Source organism: Acomys russatus, chromosome 29, assembly GCF_903995435.1.
Source record: "Acomys russatus chromosome 29, mAcoRus1.1, whole genome shotgun sequence".
Lineage (NCBI taxonomy): Eukaryota > Metazoa > Chordata > Mammalia > Rodentia > Muridae > Acomys > Acomys russatus.
The window spans coordinates 3,356,604-3,372,620 of NC_067165.1; the positions used below are offsets into that span (position 1 = coordinate 3,356,604).

Consider the following 16,017-nt stretch of genomic DNA (forward strand, 5'->3'; position numbering starts at 1 on the left):
CACATTCCAGGAGAGCTTCCTTCAGGCTTGGGGAGAGAGTCCATCTTTCTGATGAGTTACTGGGTGGTGTGATGTAGCTGGTTTTAGATCTCAAAGTTAGAACCAACCTTATGTGGGTTAAATGAGACCCTGAAGGCTGTTGCTGTCACAGAAAGGGGTTTAGACATTATTTCTCAGTTTTTCAGGATGTTAAAAAGAACTAACGTCATTTATCTGAGAAGTATTTATCTACCTGAGAGCAACTGCTGACAGCAGAGCTTGGATGGGCCAGCTTTACCCCTGGAGACCATCTAGAAACTGGGGTCATAAGTTAAAAAAATAAAATAAAATTTCAGTCCACCACAGAAGGATGATGACGGAGTGAGAGAGTGGAAGAGAGAGACCGAGAAAGAGGAATTGGGAGGAATTTAAGTTTCTCACTGACTAACTACAAAGAAGTTCCTTTACCAAAAACTCTATAGTCAAAACAAGTTTGTACATTTTGAATAATCAAACTCCCCAAATTCTTTATTAATGAAATGGTAAGTGTGAGGTTTATAGGAAGAGCAGAGTTTAAGGGACCAAGCCAGTCTCAGTTGAAACCCTCCCTGTGCCGTTTCCTAGCAAGATTCTAAGGAATGGTGCCTCCTTGGAAATGATGGCACACTACTTCCATGTTGGAACCAGTACAGACCCTGTAAGGCATGCTGTGCTGGTAAGGCTTAACAGCCAACTTGACACAGTCTAGAGTTACTGCTGAAATTTCAGTAAGAGCTTATGTAGACCAAGGTAGCGTATGCGTGTGTATTGGAACAATTATCTTGGTTATTTCAACTGAAGAGGGAAGACCTGCCTACTGTGGGTGAACGAGTCCCTGGTCAGGATCTAGGGGTGCATCTGAGTGTGCATAAGCATAAGCATGCATGCATTCTTTTCTCTCTGCTTTTGACTATAGATGCAATTTGGCCAGTTGTCTCAAGGTGCAGCTACTGCCATTTCCCACAATACACTGGAACCTGGAACTGTGAATAAGCCCTTTCTCACCAAAGATGCTTTCGGCAGAGTATTGTATCCCAGCAACAACAAATTAAAGTAAGACACACATCCCTCTGTGTGTGCTGCCCACTGTGCCTGTAGCTCTGGATCTACTTACCACTAAACTTCATTTTGTCTTTGTCAAGCACCAGAACATATTCATAAATGCCACCCATGGTTCCAGAGGTGATGTAGTGGGTACCATAGTCATTGATGAACTTGGCATACATGCCATAGTTGAACTGCTCAGGGAGCTCCATTAATGACTGCAGCATCCCTTCATCCAGCATAACATTGCGCCTCCTCATCTTAAAATGTGCAGTCTGTACCTTTGTAGACACTCTCAGGAAGCGGTATCTCTTCCATCAGCATTCAAATGAGGCAAGGAAAAAAAAAAAAAAAAAAAGAAAAGAAAAACATGTGAGATGAATACAAAAGGTCAGCATTCAGTAGCTGAAGAAAACATAAGCTCATCAACACATGTTATAATATATTGTTAGATTTAACAAGCATGTATTAGGTACCAATGTAGGAAATGCCTCTCCCATGCGTTCCCCTCTGGGTTTTGCCATACCCAGGTCATGTTCACAGTAACTCTCATATGGGTTAGGTACTGAGTGGCAGATGTCCGGTAGGTAGATGAGCATACAAACCTTCCTATAATTTTTTTGCAGGGCGGGGGGAGTCTTGTTTTATAAACCTTTAAGGATACGGCTGGTTTTCTTTAGTCCCACCATTCTCTGTGTTTGGCTATATGTTCTAGGTGACCACGCAAAGGCTGGGGGAGGGGCAGAATGGTAGGCATTCTAATCTCATAGTGCAGCTCTATTCCCTTTGCGATGATGAGTCTGTGTGCAAAGGCGTAATAAAAAAACAAACACCATCACCACCGATCAGACATTTCCAATTACACAGGCAAATTAAGGTTCAGTTACTACTGTACTTTTTAATGCAATTAAGGGAATACGTGCTCAGTGTGGATTATGGAATAGTGCGAGACACACAGACTTTACGTTTTAATACCTTCTCGTTATAGTTGTACAACTTCTTCATGAATACAGAGTCATCGGACCAGGAGACCCTCCCCGCCAGAACTATAGGAGTTTTTGCTGGGCCGATGCCAAAGGTTACGCCAGTTGACTTTGAGTTGTCATCTTTTATTTTAGAAAAAAGTTCATTTGCATCATCATAAAACTCAGAGGAGATTAGAGTGTCTGCCAGGGCCTGAAAAGAGAGAGCTAGAGGTCAGTTTTGTGCCTGATTCTCATATACGTTGTCAGAATCTTTGCTCCCTAAGATATCTGAGGATTCCTTTTGGAAGCTAATCCACGTAGCAGATTGGTGCTCACCAAAATATAGGTTACCCAGCAATGTTACTTGACGTCAAGTGGAACTTCTGAGCTATTTCCTCACAGACGACATACACACCTGCCTGTTCCTGCATGTAGACAATTGTATGAAAACAGTAATTATGCTCAAAGCATAGGGTTTTGTTTTTGTTTTTGTTTTTGTTTTGTTTTTGTTTTTGTTTTATGAAGGAGGGCTGCTGGCTTCTACTACAGAGAAATGCTGGAAGCCATGACTGGGCAGTGACCTGGGTGGAAAGGGCTCAAGAAAAGCAGGTGACAAATGATAACCCTAGTAAGTGGCATTTGGTGCTGCCTACAAATGTCCAGCTATTTCTTTCCCTGCACTCAACAAGGTTTCATTTCCAAGCTGACTTGAGCCATGCCGGTGTCTTATCCTATATTTGAACCATAGAAGTACAGCTTCAGAGCTTGGGACACCAAGAGCAAGTGCTGCAGCAGAGCCTTCATCAGAGAGAGCCTCTGACGATCTGTTCTTGGACAGATGGACAGACACATTAGCACAAAGTCTTCAGAACCCTGTGGCCATGCCTACACTAGCTCATCCTGCCTGGCACACAGACCCTGAATCTTCCTTGAAATTAGGAAAGTGGCATTGTCAGTGTCTTTCCGCTTAGCTCTTCAGAGATCTGATACACTATAGAGGTGACCATGGACTGGAAAAACAAACTTCTTAAAAAAACAGCCTCCATATGGTTGTCAGTGTCTCCTGTCAATGCTTTTAAGTATCTTGGGAGTGGAGAGGATGTTTCTAGATATTATCTCACTCCATCTGCCTCTGTAGATGTGTGCATCTCTAAGGTACACGAGTCTATGTATACAGTGTATTTGTCCACTCTCCTAAGTGATGCAGAACCTGGTCTTAGTTTGGGCAGATCTGCTGAGATTCTTGTCCCTGCCAACTGTGGCAGGACAGCTTTGGGACTGAAACTATATTCCTTTGTGTTTTCTTCCTTGTATCTGAAAGGGGCACTGACATATGTGTTTCATGTCACTGCTATGAAGACGAAGGGGAGAACTTACACAGAAGATCTGGCCACGCACAGCATGCTTTCGGTGAGACTGCAGTGTGAACACCTCCGTACAGGCTGAAGGTAAGAAAAGGAGTGGCCTTGAGCTGTTCTGATTCTTACTGGAAGCCACATGGTGCTCTGAGTGACTGAGGAACCACAGGGGTTTACAAATGGAGGCTGGAGGCCATCAACAATTTGCATGCCCTTTTGAGTGTGTGTGTGTGTGTGTGTGTGTGTGTGTGTGTGTGTGTGTGTGTGTGTGTGTGCGTGTGTGTGTGTGTGTAGCCCTGGCTGTCCTGGAACTAGCCCTGTTGACCAGGCTGGCCATGAACTCACTGAGATCATCTGCCTCTGCTTCCCAAGTATTGGGATTAAAAGTGCATACCACCCCCGCCCAACTGCAAGAACACTTTCTAAAAAGCAAACTCATGTTAAGAAAACAAAATTATGAAAATGGCAGCTATAAGTCACTCATGATGAAGCATGCAGAGCGGACATGTGTCAGAACTCCACCCATCTGTGTCCTACTCCCACCTGACAGATTGGGAGAGCACCCAGGGAGCAATGGCAGATGAGTTGTTCACAGCCTTTTGTAGTTATTAGTTTAGCAGAGCCCCATCTTGGAACGGAACTGGAGAAGGGCCAGATCTGTTCCACTGGCTTGGAAATGGAGCCAAGACTGAGCAATGGCTTGCTATGTTCATGCTATGTCTCTCCTACACTCAGACCTCATCTCCCTCAACACTGAGCATACATGTGTAAGCGGTATGAAGGAGCCTTCAGTCACCACAAGCCCTATGAAAACTAAAAGCCTTCAGAGAAAGCTATGCCCTGACAGGTTGCTCCCTCCATCCCACCCCCATACTGTCTCCATCAGACTTACTTCGAAGTGGTACTTAAGGAAGTTGTAGGGTTTCCGGAAGTATTTCTCATCCTCCCCGTAGTAGAGGCGCTCACAGGCGGGGTCGTACTGGAGCTTCCTCCAGTCCCCGTTGTACACAGTCTCACACTGGCCCCCATAGTACTTGGCATCATACACACTCTGGGCTCTTTCTTGAGTCAGGATATTGTACCTAAGTTGGAAAATGGTATCTTGGGGAAAAAAAGCTTTGCAAAGGCAAAGAAAAATGCAATATGTCATCCTCTAGAACAATGGTTCTCAGCCCTCCTAATGCTGCGACCCTTTAATACAGTTCCTCATGTTGTGCTCTCTCTCTCTCTCTCTCTCTCTCTCTCTCTCTCTCTCTCTCTCTCTCTCTCTCTCTCTCTTTCTCACACACACACACACACACATACACACACACACACACCACAGAATTATTTCTTTTCCACTTTATAATTGTATCTTATTACTGTTATAAAATGTCATGAAAATATATGATAGGCAGGATATCTGATACGCAACCTCTGTGGGGGTCATGACCACTGCTCTACACCACATAGTAAGTTGAGAGGTGGTTTCACCAAGTACATTTCGTAGATCCCTGGGATTCTTTCAAGTACCTTTAGAGCACAGAGGGAACGTAGACAATACACTGAGACTGTGTATACCAGGCCTGGGCACCCAGAGAGCCTTTAGGCAGAACATCTGGGCCAGTGCCCTTAGGAGGTAGTTCTGATTAGCTGTTAAGTTAGGGGAAATCCTATGGGAGGATACAAGAGATCGGACAACAATTGAGATGTAATATGAATAAATTAATAAATAATTTTAAAAAAAAACCATTAGACTTCATGACAACTTAGCAAATGCAGAAATTGAAGCTCAAAAAAAAAAAAAAAAGGAATCCTAGCATCCAAGCATCCGAGCATAGAAGCCAGTTAAATTAGTGCCATAGGTAGCTGTGTAAGGACAGGTAGATCATCTCATCTCTCTGCCTCACTTCTAGTCATTGTTAAAAGCAGTTAGTAATAGTACCACTCTCCTAGGGTTAGATATATGGCAATGCACGTAACAGTACCATAGACAGGCTCGGCATATAGTATGCTGAATAGATACTGTCCATGTTAGAATGAGAATGGCCCCATAGGCTCATGTGTTTGAGTGCTTGGTTCTCAGTCTGTTGAACTGTTTGGGGCGATGTTAGAAAGTGTGGCATTGTTGGAGGAGGCATGTCACTGGGGATGGGATTTGAGCTTTCAGAAGCCCACACCATTCCTAGCCAGATCTCACATCCTCCTTATCAGAAGTGAGCTCTCAGCCACCACTCTGGCACCATGCCCAGCCTGCTGCCACACTCCGTACCATGAGTGGACGCGACTCTAGCCCTCTGGAAGCATAAGCCCCCAATTAGACACTTCATTTTACAAATTGCCTTGGTCATGGTGTTTTAATCTCAGCACTAGAAAAGTAACTATGATAGATACCCTCTACTGGTATTGTTGGTGCAATTTCAGAAAAAGGCTCTGCTATTAAAGAGTGAATTTGAATAACCATACTGTGTAAGGCTCTAGTTAGTCCTCAGAAAATCCATTGTCTTTGAGGCAGCATGGGATGACAAATGTGCACAGTGTGACTATCAGGGAGACCACTGGGAAATTCCCAGCTCTGCCACTTCCTGTGACTGACTGTGACTTTGTCACCACAGCCACATTGACATTAGGAATGATTCAGAGTTCTAAGACTAGACATTAAAAAAATCCCTTATGTAATAAATAATAAAAATATCACTTCTTTCTTCCTCCCAAATGGTTATATAGCCTTTGAGACTCAACTCAACTCAAAAGTTGTCTCCTCCTGCTTTTTTGAAAGCTCTAGGTAGTCGTCCCTCCCTCAACCCCTGGGTCCCCAGCAGACAGTACGTACCTTCGGCACGGCACTCCCATAACTATTTATGCACTCTGTGATGGGCACAAAGGCAGAAAGGGAATAAAAGATAAACTGTGGCTATAAGCTACCTCAAAGAATAAGTGGTGATTACAGAGTGCCTGATATACCTTCTAAAGTCAGTGTATGTGAATGTCCATCTCCATTTCCTCTCTCTACCTCTTTCTTCTTATTAATAGAAGTGACATCATAACTGCTATGATAAACTGAATGCATACTAAACGAGACATTAAACACACATTAACTTTAGGCTTCATTATGGGAGAATGGGGAAATAGAAGGATCCAGAGGGTCCTAGAAACCTACAAGAAGAATATTATGATGGGCAGATGTGGGCCCAGGGGTTTTGCTCAAACTATGGCACTAAACAAGGACAATACGTGCAGTAAACATTGAACCCCTATCCAGATCTAGCCAATGGACAGGACATTCTCCACAGATGAGTGAAGAGTGGGGACTGACTTTCACATGAACTCTAGTGCCCCATATTTGGCCACATTCCCTTGATGGGGAGGCCTGGTGGCACTCAAGGGAAGGATAGCAGGATACCATGAAGAGACTTTATACCCTATAATCATAAACAGAGGGAGGAGGTCCCCCTCAATCACAGTCATAGGGGAGGGGAATAAGGTGAAAGTGGGAGAGAGGAAGGAGGAATGGGAGAATACAAGGGATGGGATAACAATTTAGATGTAATATGAATAAATTAATAAATAATTTTTTAAAACTTTAGACTTCATGACAACTTGGCAAATGCAGAAATTGAAGTTCAAAAAAAGGAAAGAAAGAATTTGCCTATAGTCATGATGGATTTCCCCCCTAAGTTGTTTTTGACACTAAAACCAAGGTTTTGTGCCTTTATCTCCACCCTGCAGTGTCTATCTGCCTACCCACTGAGCATGTTTCTGTCTGTAGTTTAAAAGTTCAGCCTCTGATACACACCAAATAAAAACTCAGAGCAACAGTGGGCCTCAAAATTGTACATGACCATTAAGCCTACTACATTTAGAAAAGCCCTAGTGGAAGTGAAATTACATAGTATGAATTCTACCATATTAGAAATCTACGCATGCACACAAGGAACATGTGGACAAGACTATTCATTGCCAACAGTGTTGGCAAGTCGGGAAATGGGAGTTACAATTTAGATGAAAAATGTTCTCCACGAACTCGTGTTTGAACACTTGGTCCCCAGCTGATGGTGCTGTTTTGAGAGGTTGTGAAACTTCTCACTGGGAGAAGTGAGTCTTGGGGGTATGGACTTTGAGGTATACAACCCCCATTCTTGTTTCCTAATCCAGCAAGATCCAAGCAAGCAGCCTCATGGTGTTGCCATCACCATCTGTAAGACAACAATGCCATGCCTCCCCCCCCCATGAGGGACTGTACCCTCAAACCAAAAGCCAAAATTAATGGTTCCTCCCCTAAGATGTTTCTATGAGAAAAGATACCTAACACGCTGAGAAGGGATATGGTTGTCTTTCAATCAGAGGTAGTTAAATAAAATATTCTATGATTGCATTACAAAAGCCAGCAAACATTTTTATAAAGGCTCAGATAGTAAATATGTTAGGTTTTCCAGGATATAGGCCTTAAGGGCTGCTACTTAGCTCTGCCATTGTGAGGTGAAAACTGTGTTCTAATCAAACTTTATTTATAAAGTCAAAATAATTTTTGCCTTCAGACTATTGTTAATCCTTGTTACAGGATTCTGTTTCCTTCTTTCTTTTGTTTTCTTTTTGAATGAGATAGAGACTGTGTGCTTGATGAGGAAACCTGCGAATGCTATTCAGTTTTAAAAGTGTGCAACAAAAAAATTGTTTCTTGTTTTTGAAACATTAAGTTGGATGGGTGGGAAGTTAGGGGATCTGGGATGAGTTGGCTGAGGGGAATGAAACATGATAAAAATATGTTGTTGAAAAAACATTAAGCCAAAAAGTTTGTAACAGTGTGTAGGTCACAATCATATTTATATTTACATAACTGCTATGTGCCTCTATAAGGTACAATCATAGAAGTTAGTTTCCCAGACAGCACCGTATGGTGTTGATCCATTGTTAAAGATAATCCGAAAGTGCCTGCCGCATACCTTATCAAGCTCGTCTCTAGAGAGGGAAGGGACAGAGGGCACTGGGTAAGGTGTCAGCAAGAAGGTAGAACACCCAAAGACACAGTTTTTGCCTCAAATATATACTATGTACTTAACAATAAATTAAAAGTGAAACTAGGAAGTTTTTAAATTAGAATTTTAAAAAAAATCAAGAAAAGTCCCCAAGACCTTGAAAGGTACAGAATTATGTTAAAATGTCAACTGTTGGAGATAGGGCCATTTCACTGGTTTCTATATTCAGTGTGAGAAAAGCATGCTGTTCAGGAAATGTGTCAGAACTGCCCCCAATGCAATCGTGGGAGACCAGCATGGTAGTCTGCAATGCTTTCGTCAGTTGGAGGAGATGTTTTTCAGCTCATCCCTTCAACATTCCACGCTTCTACTTGGTCCACCACAGCCACCTTCTAAATCAACAGTTGTCTGCTTTGGTTAGGTTGTGGCCTAAATTTGTCTCTAAATCCACATACGTTGGAGTTGTAAGTCCAAGAATCTGAGAATGTGACTTCAACTGGAGACAGCCCCCTTAAAGCACTGCAGTAAGGTCTTATCCCAAGGAATAAAGTTAAAGTAAGGACAGGGACATGTATGAGGCTCTCTGAAACTCATGAAGATGACAGCCACCTGTGAGCCCAGGAGAATGTTCTCAGACGAAACTAGCCCTGCTCACTCTTACTCTCAGCCATCTAATTTCCAGAAATGTGACAAAATACATTTGTTGTTTTGGCCACCCAAGTTCAGGGTATTTTGTTATGGCTATGACAAGATACAGTTGGTTTGAGGGAAAATGCTTGGCCATCCTAATGACAAGACACAGTTGGTTTGAGAAAAAAGCTTGGTGCTTGGTGTTGCATATGTAAGTCTACAAGCATGTACAGGATCTGAACCCATCTGGTGAGCAGGCTGTGATCTCAGAGAAATTAAGCCTTGTAAATGAGAGTTGCCTAACAGAGATCACAATATATTTGAGTGGGATGTAACCTGATCAGGTCACTTGTGACAATTGCTACCTCACCCATCTCCTTCTCTGTTCATACTGATGTGCTTCGACGCAGCCTAGAGTCAGTGAGAAGTGAGTACAGGAGCTACTCTGACAGAGAGCAGAGGATGCGGAGAACATTAGTCATAAACAATCTCTGCCCTCACAGAGCTGATATTCCACTCAGAGGACAAGGCCAAAGGCCAAGACAGAGTACCAGAAAACTAGCAACACCAGACTTTGGCCACGAGCTAGCCCTTGGACTGGGACATGGGGAGGGTGAGATGACTAAAAGTCCTGTACCTCAATAGATGGTTACCCCAATAGTTGTCTCCATCCTTGATGGTTACTATGGTGATCTAAATGAAAATGGGCCCCATAGACTCAAAGGGACCAGCATTAGTGTAGGTGTGGCCTTGTTAGAGAAAGTGTCACTGGGAGCGGGGGCTTTGAGGTTTCAGAAGCCCAAGTTAGGCCTAGTGGCTCATTGTCTCATTCTGTTGCCTGCGGATTCAGATGTAGAACTCTGAGCTACCTGTTCAGCATCATGTCTGCCTGCATGCTGCCATGGTTCCCGCCTTCGCTAAACCTTTAAACTGTAAGCCATCTCTAATTAAATGTTTTCCTTTGTAAGAGTTGCCATGGCCATAGTGTCTCTTCACAGCAACGAAACCATAACTAAGACAGTTGTGTGTTGAGATAGCAACAGAGGATGCTCTGTGAACTGTATAGGAGGGGCTAAGGGTGTCCAGGCATAGCCAAGAGCAGTTGCGGGACACTGTCTAGATTTTCTAGAAGTCATGCCAAACAATCCTATTAATAGTACATTTGAGGTGCCTTAAAAATACGAGATTGGTGCCTTAAACATCAGAACTCAGTTTTTTTCTTTAATTCTAGATGCAAAAGCAAGGTTTTTCTCAAGGTTGGTTTCCAGTGAGAGGTGTTATTGGTGGTGGTGGTGGTGGTAGTTGGTTTTGGGTAGGTTTTTGTTTTGTTTTTTTGGTTTTTTGTTTTTTGGAATGAAGACAGATGCCCTTTTCATGTTCTCATGTAGATTCTTGTCTGTACAGTCATGGAAATAGAGTGCAGTATCTCTCCTTCTTTTTCTATAGATCCCAGTCCTTTTGGAGTAGGGTTTCATGTTTATGGCCTCATTCAATTTAATTACTCCATCAAATTCTTGTCTGTAAATACAATCACTTTAGGTGCTAAGATTCTGACATAATTGGAGAGGGCCACAGTTCAGTCAAGAAATCATCCAGGTCAGGATATGGATAAAGATACTCCAGAAAGAAGAAAGAAATTGATTAATGCTCAGAAGGATCAAGTGTGAGGCACTGAGAACCGAGCCTGGACATAAGGTGAAGAGAAATTAGAATCAAGGCCAATTTCAGTTCAACAGAAAAGCTATAGTCTGAGGAGGGAAGCAAACAACCAGAAGGTGGAGGTTCAAGGTTCTGTCGTTTTCTGTGCACAGCGCCACACCGTTGGTTTCTCCAGAGTGCAGCATGAACAAGGCTATTGGAAAGGTCAGATGCATCTAGGGAAAGCTACCCTTAGGGACATCTGGGACATCATGGAAGATAATAATAGCCTTAGAAATTTAAAAAAAAATGGGCTGGGAGGACAGTGACAGTAGAGAGGAGAGGACGACTTGGGTAGAAAAAGAGAGACAATGTGGTGATGACACATTAACCAGGACCATGCAAGCTACCCTAGGAGACAAGAGTTCCTTACAGGTACCCTTCAGAGGAACCTTCCAGAACAGGTCTTTTCTGCCTCAAACCTGATGTCTAGAATGAGAGTGAAATCATTTGCTACTTTTGAACAGCTAACTACAAGGTGGTCACTTACCCCAAGGTGGCCCATTCTGATCCTGGGATTGGTTCATATTGATGACAGTCATCTTCAGTGACCCTGGCATCCTCACAATTGTCCTCATCAGAGCCATCGAGGCAGTCCATGTCTCCATTACATACCAGGTGGCGTTTCAGGCAGCGACCTAAGGGAGATGAGGCTGAGGGTCCTTCCTGGACCATATTCCCCAACATCTGTTGTCACGGGGCTTCCCTACTTTTGTCCTCCCATCTGACATATTCTCTCCGTTTGCACTGCCTCTTCCATCCTTGCTAGCTCTCCAGCTCTGTGATGTATTTCTTAGCCCAGGCCTATCTGTCTCACCCTCTCAAAGCCAGCCTCCATATCACCGCCACCAGGCATCTTCTACAATTCCACTCTTCCCATGCCACCCTCTTGCTCTGTATCTGCCAACGGTTCCCACCCTTCCAAAAGCTGCAGTCTGAACCCTGTCACCTACCTGTCTCTCTCTAAAGCCCTCATGTCACAAAGATTCCAAAAAGATCATGAGTCCCTGAATTCTCATGGTTTTGTACATGTGTCTTCCAAATCTCAACTCAAATGTCATTTTAAGTCCCGTCCTGAGTCCCTAAAGCGTATTAGGTATCTCCTGCTAGAGAACTGCACACAACCCAATGGCTGTCTTATGATGCTATAGTCGACCTTTTATAGATCTCTCTTCCAAACAGATTAGGACTGCAGCAAGGTCAGGTTCATTGTTTTTATTTTGCATATTAACAGCAGGCAGTACACTGGCTGTTTGTTTAATAAACATTATCTATTAACTATGAGTTTCACTTTTCCTAAACTAATCATATATGTATATATACACACAGATGAATCAAAATTACATGGGCTGTCTCAGCACCTAAGGATGTGTGCTGCTCTTGCATAGGACCCGAATTCAGTTCTGACCACCCATATCAGATGAAGGCTCATATCAGGTAGACTGTGGCTGCACCTCCAGAAAATCTGATGCTCTCTTCTGGCCTCTCTAGGCACCTACACATACAGACACATAATCTTAAAGATAAAGGGACAAATACATGGTCCATTGACAAATTACATGGATTGCTAGCTTGACTTAAAATGCAGATTCCTGGGCCCTTTCCCAAACCCCCAACAGTTAGGAGTCTGCACTTTAACCAACTCCCAAGTCCTTACTTTGCACACTCTGTTTGACAAGCACAGCTGTTGTTGTATTGGCAAGCTACTCACCTGTCTCTCTACACTGGAAATCCTGTCCGCACTGTGCTTGCTTTAGACAAGGTGTGGGGCTGTAACAGCTGGCCTCATCCCAGATGTCACCACTGCAGATGGTTCCCCCAAACTTGTTTGGCTGCAAGAGGCTCCGGTATCGGTACTAAAATCAGATTGTGAACCAGACATAGTCTTGTCAATCAATCAACCAAGATCTGTGTGGGCAGCCCTCAGCTCAACATAAAGAATAAGCGCTTCATGATTGAAAGCTGTCTTTAGGGCTGTCTTCTTAGGGGGACACATGAGCATGCCCCGTGGTGTTCAGACAGAGGTGTCACAGTCGTCAGCTGGAATTCTGAGTACAGATGTGAAGTGTCAAATGAAAGGCTGGGACGAGGACGTTCTAAAGGTTTTCTTACTTATTAAGAGAAAAAAAAAAAACTCCCTTCCCCTATTCAGCTAGGACATGTGTTTATATTTCAAAGTTCATGGCTTCCCTCCTCTGGAAAGCCAAGAGTATATAACGCTGTACTCTTAAACTTTTCTTCTTTGTTTGCACTTGGCAAATAAGATGATGACAAAGCACATGTCTATTTCTCTCCCTGGTCTACAATCTCTGTGAGACATTCATGCTTGAGATGGAGCGTGAAGGAAAATGAAGGAAGGACAGCCTCAGGTGACTTCCTGTATTCAGATTTGCCCTCTGGTAAGGCACATTTTTAAAGGCCATTGCTGCTTTGCCTTTGCAGGGATTTTTTTTTTCTGGTCATGCCATCTCCTCTTTACTTGGCACACATCTCATAGGATCCAGACAGGCATAGTCTCCTTTTCGCCAGCCACAGAGGAAGATGGATACCAGCCAGACTGGCCCTATTTGTAATAACCACTTCAAGGATTGGTCTTCACTCAACCTGAGCCAATAATAGTCATCTCTGGTGATTCTGTTCTGGGGAAAGTGACATTTCTGGAAATTATGGGCATCTAGTAACTACATACCTACTGTGTAGAGAAATGTAGAGACTAATGAGGGGACATCACCTCAATCCCCAAGTCCAGCCTTGACTACAGATGAGTAAACTTATTGATATAAAGACAGAAAGAATAAAAAATACAAGCTAGTCTTGGAGGGTGGCGACAGGGGTCGGGGTGTGGCATGGGGTGTCCTGGACTTTCATGATAAAGGCCTTCTGGAAAAATATACGAGGGTCAGAAAGATTATGGTATAGAAGCAGGAGGCCAAAAACTAGGACACTGAGAGAAGTGCAAGGCCACGTCGCTGCCTTCTGGAAGTTTAGTCCAGTTGAGATAAAAATATATAATAATACAAAACATACTGCATAGAAAACTTCCATAGAGTGATTGGCAATGAAATGCTTCGCCCTGTATGTTTGGTCTTTGTCCTTCGCTTGGCCAAAAGTCCCTCCTCCAAGAATGTTAATAAGTCAGAAAGCAGTGATGTGAGCATCTATGAGTTGCTTCTTGAATCTATGAGTTTGCCCAGATTTAAATCTCAGCTCTGCCTTTCTTAGTGTACAATCTCCTACAGTGGAAGGCGACACCCATCCTCTGATTGTCTGTGAAAGCCAAACTAGACAATGCGCTTACGTAAAGCATTACTGCAGTGCCTGGGATGTGGAAAGCACTTGATACGTGGTAACTATTAATGCTGTCACCATCCTGCTGCAGTGTCTGCACCCGGAACAGGGGCATAAGCCTTCAGATTCCTTCCCATCAGTCCCCTGTTTACTAGGGTTGCTATCCAACAATGAGGATGGTGGGTTGTAGGAAGGTGAGTGCCAATACTTCCTGGGGGAACTTCTCTGTGCTATTCCTGTGGCTTGTGTCATTAAAGCATAATTTCCTTTTCGATGCAGTAGATAATGTTCATTTCCAGAAATGCACATCTTTCTTTGGGTGACTTTGAAAGGAAGAGACATGTTAATAAATGAAACAATGGTAGCCATTTAGTTAAATAATTAACAGGATCTACTTTCTTAAGGATTAGTTCATAGACACATATATCTTTCCAAGTATTTAAGGTAGTAATTCATTTTTGACATAAAGTGGAAGACGGTCCCCTGTGCAATCTGGTAAACAAAAAATATAAGAAAAAAAGCAAGTTTAGAATACTCAGTAGGTTAAGTAATGGCTACCAAAGGGTATAACTCTCCATCTGTAAAAAGATTCTAATTTTTCCTTATTTGTAAAACATCTTGTTAAAAATATTAAAGGTTTTTGAGATGTGATTGCTTTGGATTTTTCGAGTAGCCCAAAATGTTATACTCAGGGAGATTGCAGGCAGACACACTGGGCAGAAGACACACAAGAGAAGGAAGCAATGTGTCTAGAGAGGCAGAGGGGAGTGAGGTCGCCATAAGCCAAGGACTGTGGGCAACCACCAGAAGTGGATGAGGCAAAGCTCACGGTCTTCCTTGGAGTCTCCAAAAGGAGGCTAACACTGTTCACACCTCTATTGCTTTCCTCGGGCCTCCAGGAACCCGAGAGGACAAATGTCTGTTGTATAAAGACACCATGTTTGTAGAAATGTACTATTGCTGACTTGGGAGACAGATCTATGTCAAGAGGAACGTTGGCACTTTATTACTAAGCTGTCTACCCATCTTTCCAGATGACCCTCAATAGAGGGCAAAGGTTGACCAGGACCCAGAGAATCCATGGAGCTTTAGTGTATCTGTGTCCTGGTGGCCATTTTCCCATGTCACAACATAGACACTGTCAGTAGCCTTGCCTCATGATGTATTATAAACAAAGTCAAGAGAAGCAGACACAAACCTCACCATCCAAGTGTAGGCAACCTGAGGTTTCTACATGCCTAGATTCAGATCCAGTTTCTCTCTAGAGTCCTAGATTTATACTCCCCCACCCCCACCCCAGCCCCTGTTTATTTTCCATTGGTATCTAATGCACAAATCAGACGGGTGATAGCCCGAGATGTTCCTCAGTGGCTTACCTTTTTGTCCTGGCATGGAAAACAATCGGTCCATTCTGACCAGTTGCTCAGCTTACAGGCAACTGCTGCTGGGGTCGCAGCTCGAGTGACTCGCCTAAAAGGAGAAAAGACCTTGCATTGATTTTTTTTTTAAATTAATTTATTCATATTACATCTCAGTTGTTAGCCCATCCCTTGTATCCTCCCATTCCCTTGCATTGATTTTAAGATTCAAAACTAAAGCAAAAGAGAAATTTGTACACATTTTTCTTGCTAGTTAAAGTGTGCTTTGTAAGAAATGACTAAGGGATATTTATCATATTTCTATTAAAGGCTGGTATGGTACTGGAGGGGTTTTGTTTTGTTTTTAAGATTTATTTTTTTATTTAGTATACAGTGTTCTGCCTGCACATACTCCTGCAGGCCAGAAGAGGGCACCAGATCTCATTATAGATAGTTGTGAACTACCATGTGGTTGCTGGGAATTGAACTCAGGACCTTTGGAAGAGCAGACAGTGCTCTTAACCTCTGAGCCATCTCTCCAGCCCCATGTACTGGAGGGATTAAACAAACCACTGAGGCAGGCAGTTTACAAGGGTAGGTTAGCCCAGCACGGCTGGAGCTGAACACACCCCTTTCCCAGCAAAGCAGTTGGTCTCTCTGCCCTAGCAAGTCCCATCTTGTGGTTAGTTTGTATTCAAACACA

At 43.2% G+C, this 16,017-nt stretch overlaps 1 protein-coding gene across 1 annotated transcript in view; it reads right to left on the reverse strand.

Annotated features, from left to right (window-relative positions):
• Window positions 1-16,017, reverse strand: part of C8a (complement C8 alpha chain) — a 52,316-nt gene that overhangs the window by 24,442 nt on the left and 11,857 nt on the right. Inside the window, exons 2-7 of the mRNA XM_051171439.1 lie at window positions 15,333-15,426; window positions 12,380-12,524; window positions 11,159-11,306; window positions 4,278-4,467; window positions 2,038-2,238; window positions 1,133-1,373 (exon numbers count right to left, since the gene is read on the reverse strand). Of these exons, the coding sequence (XP_051027396.1) occupies window positions 1,133-1,373; window positions 2,038-2,238; window positions 4,278-4,467; window positions 11,159-11,306; window positions 12,380-12,524; window positions 15,333-15,426 (1,019 nt within the window). The remainder of the gene's footprint in view (window positions 1-1,132; window positions 1,374-2,037; window positions 2,239-4,277; window positions 4,468-11,158; window positions 11,307-12,379; window positions 12,525-15,332; window positions 15,427-16,017) is intronic.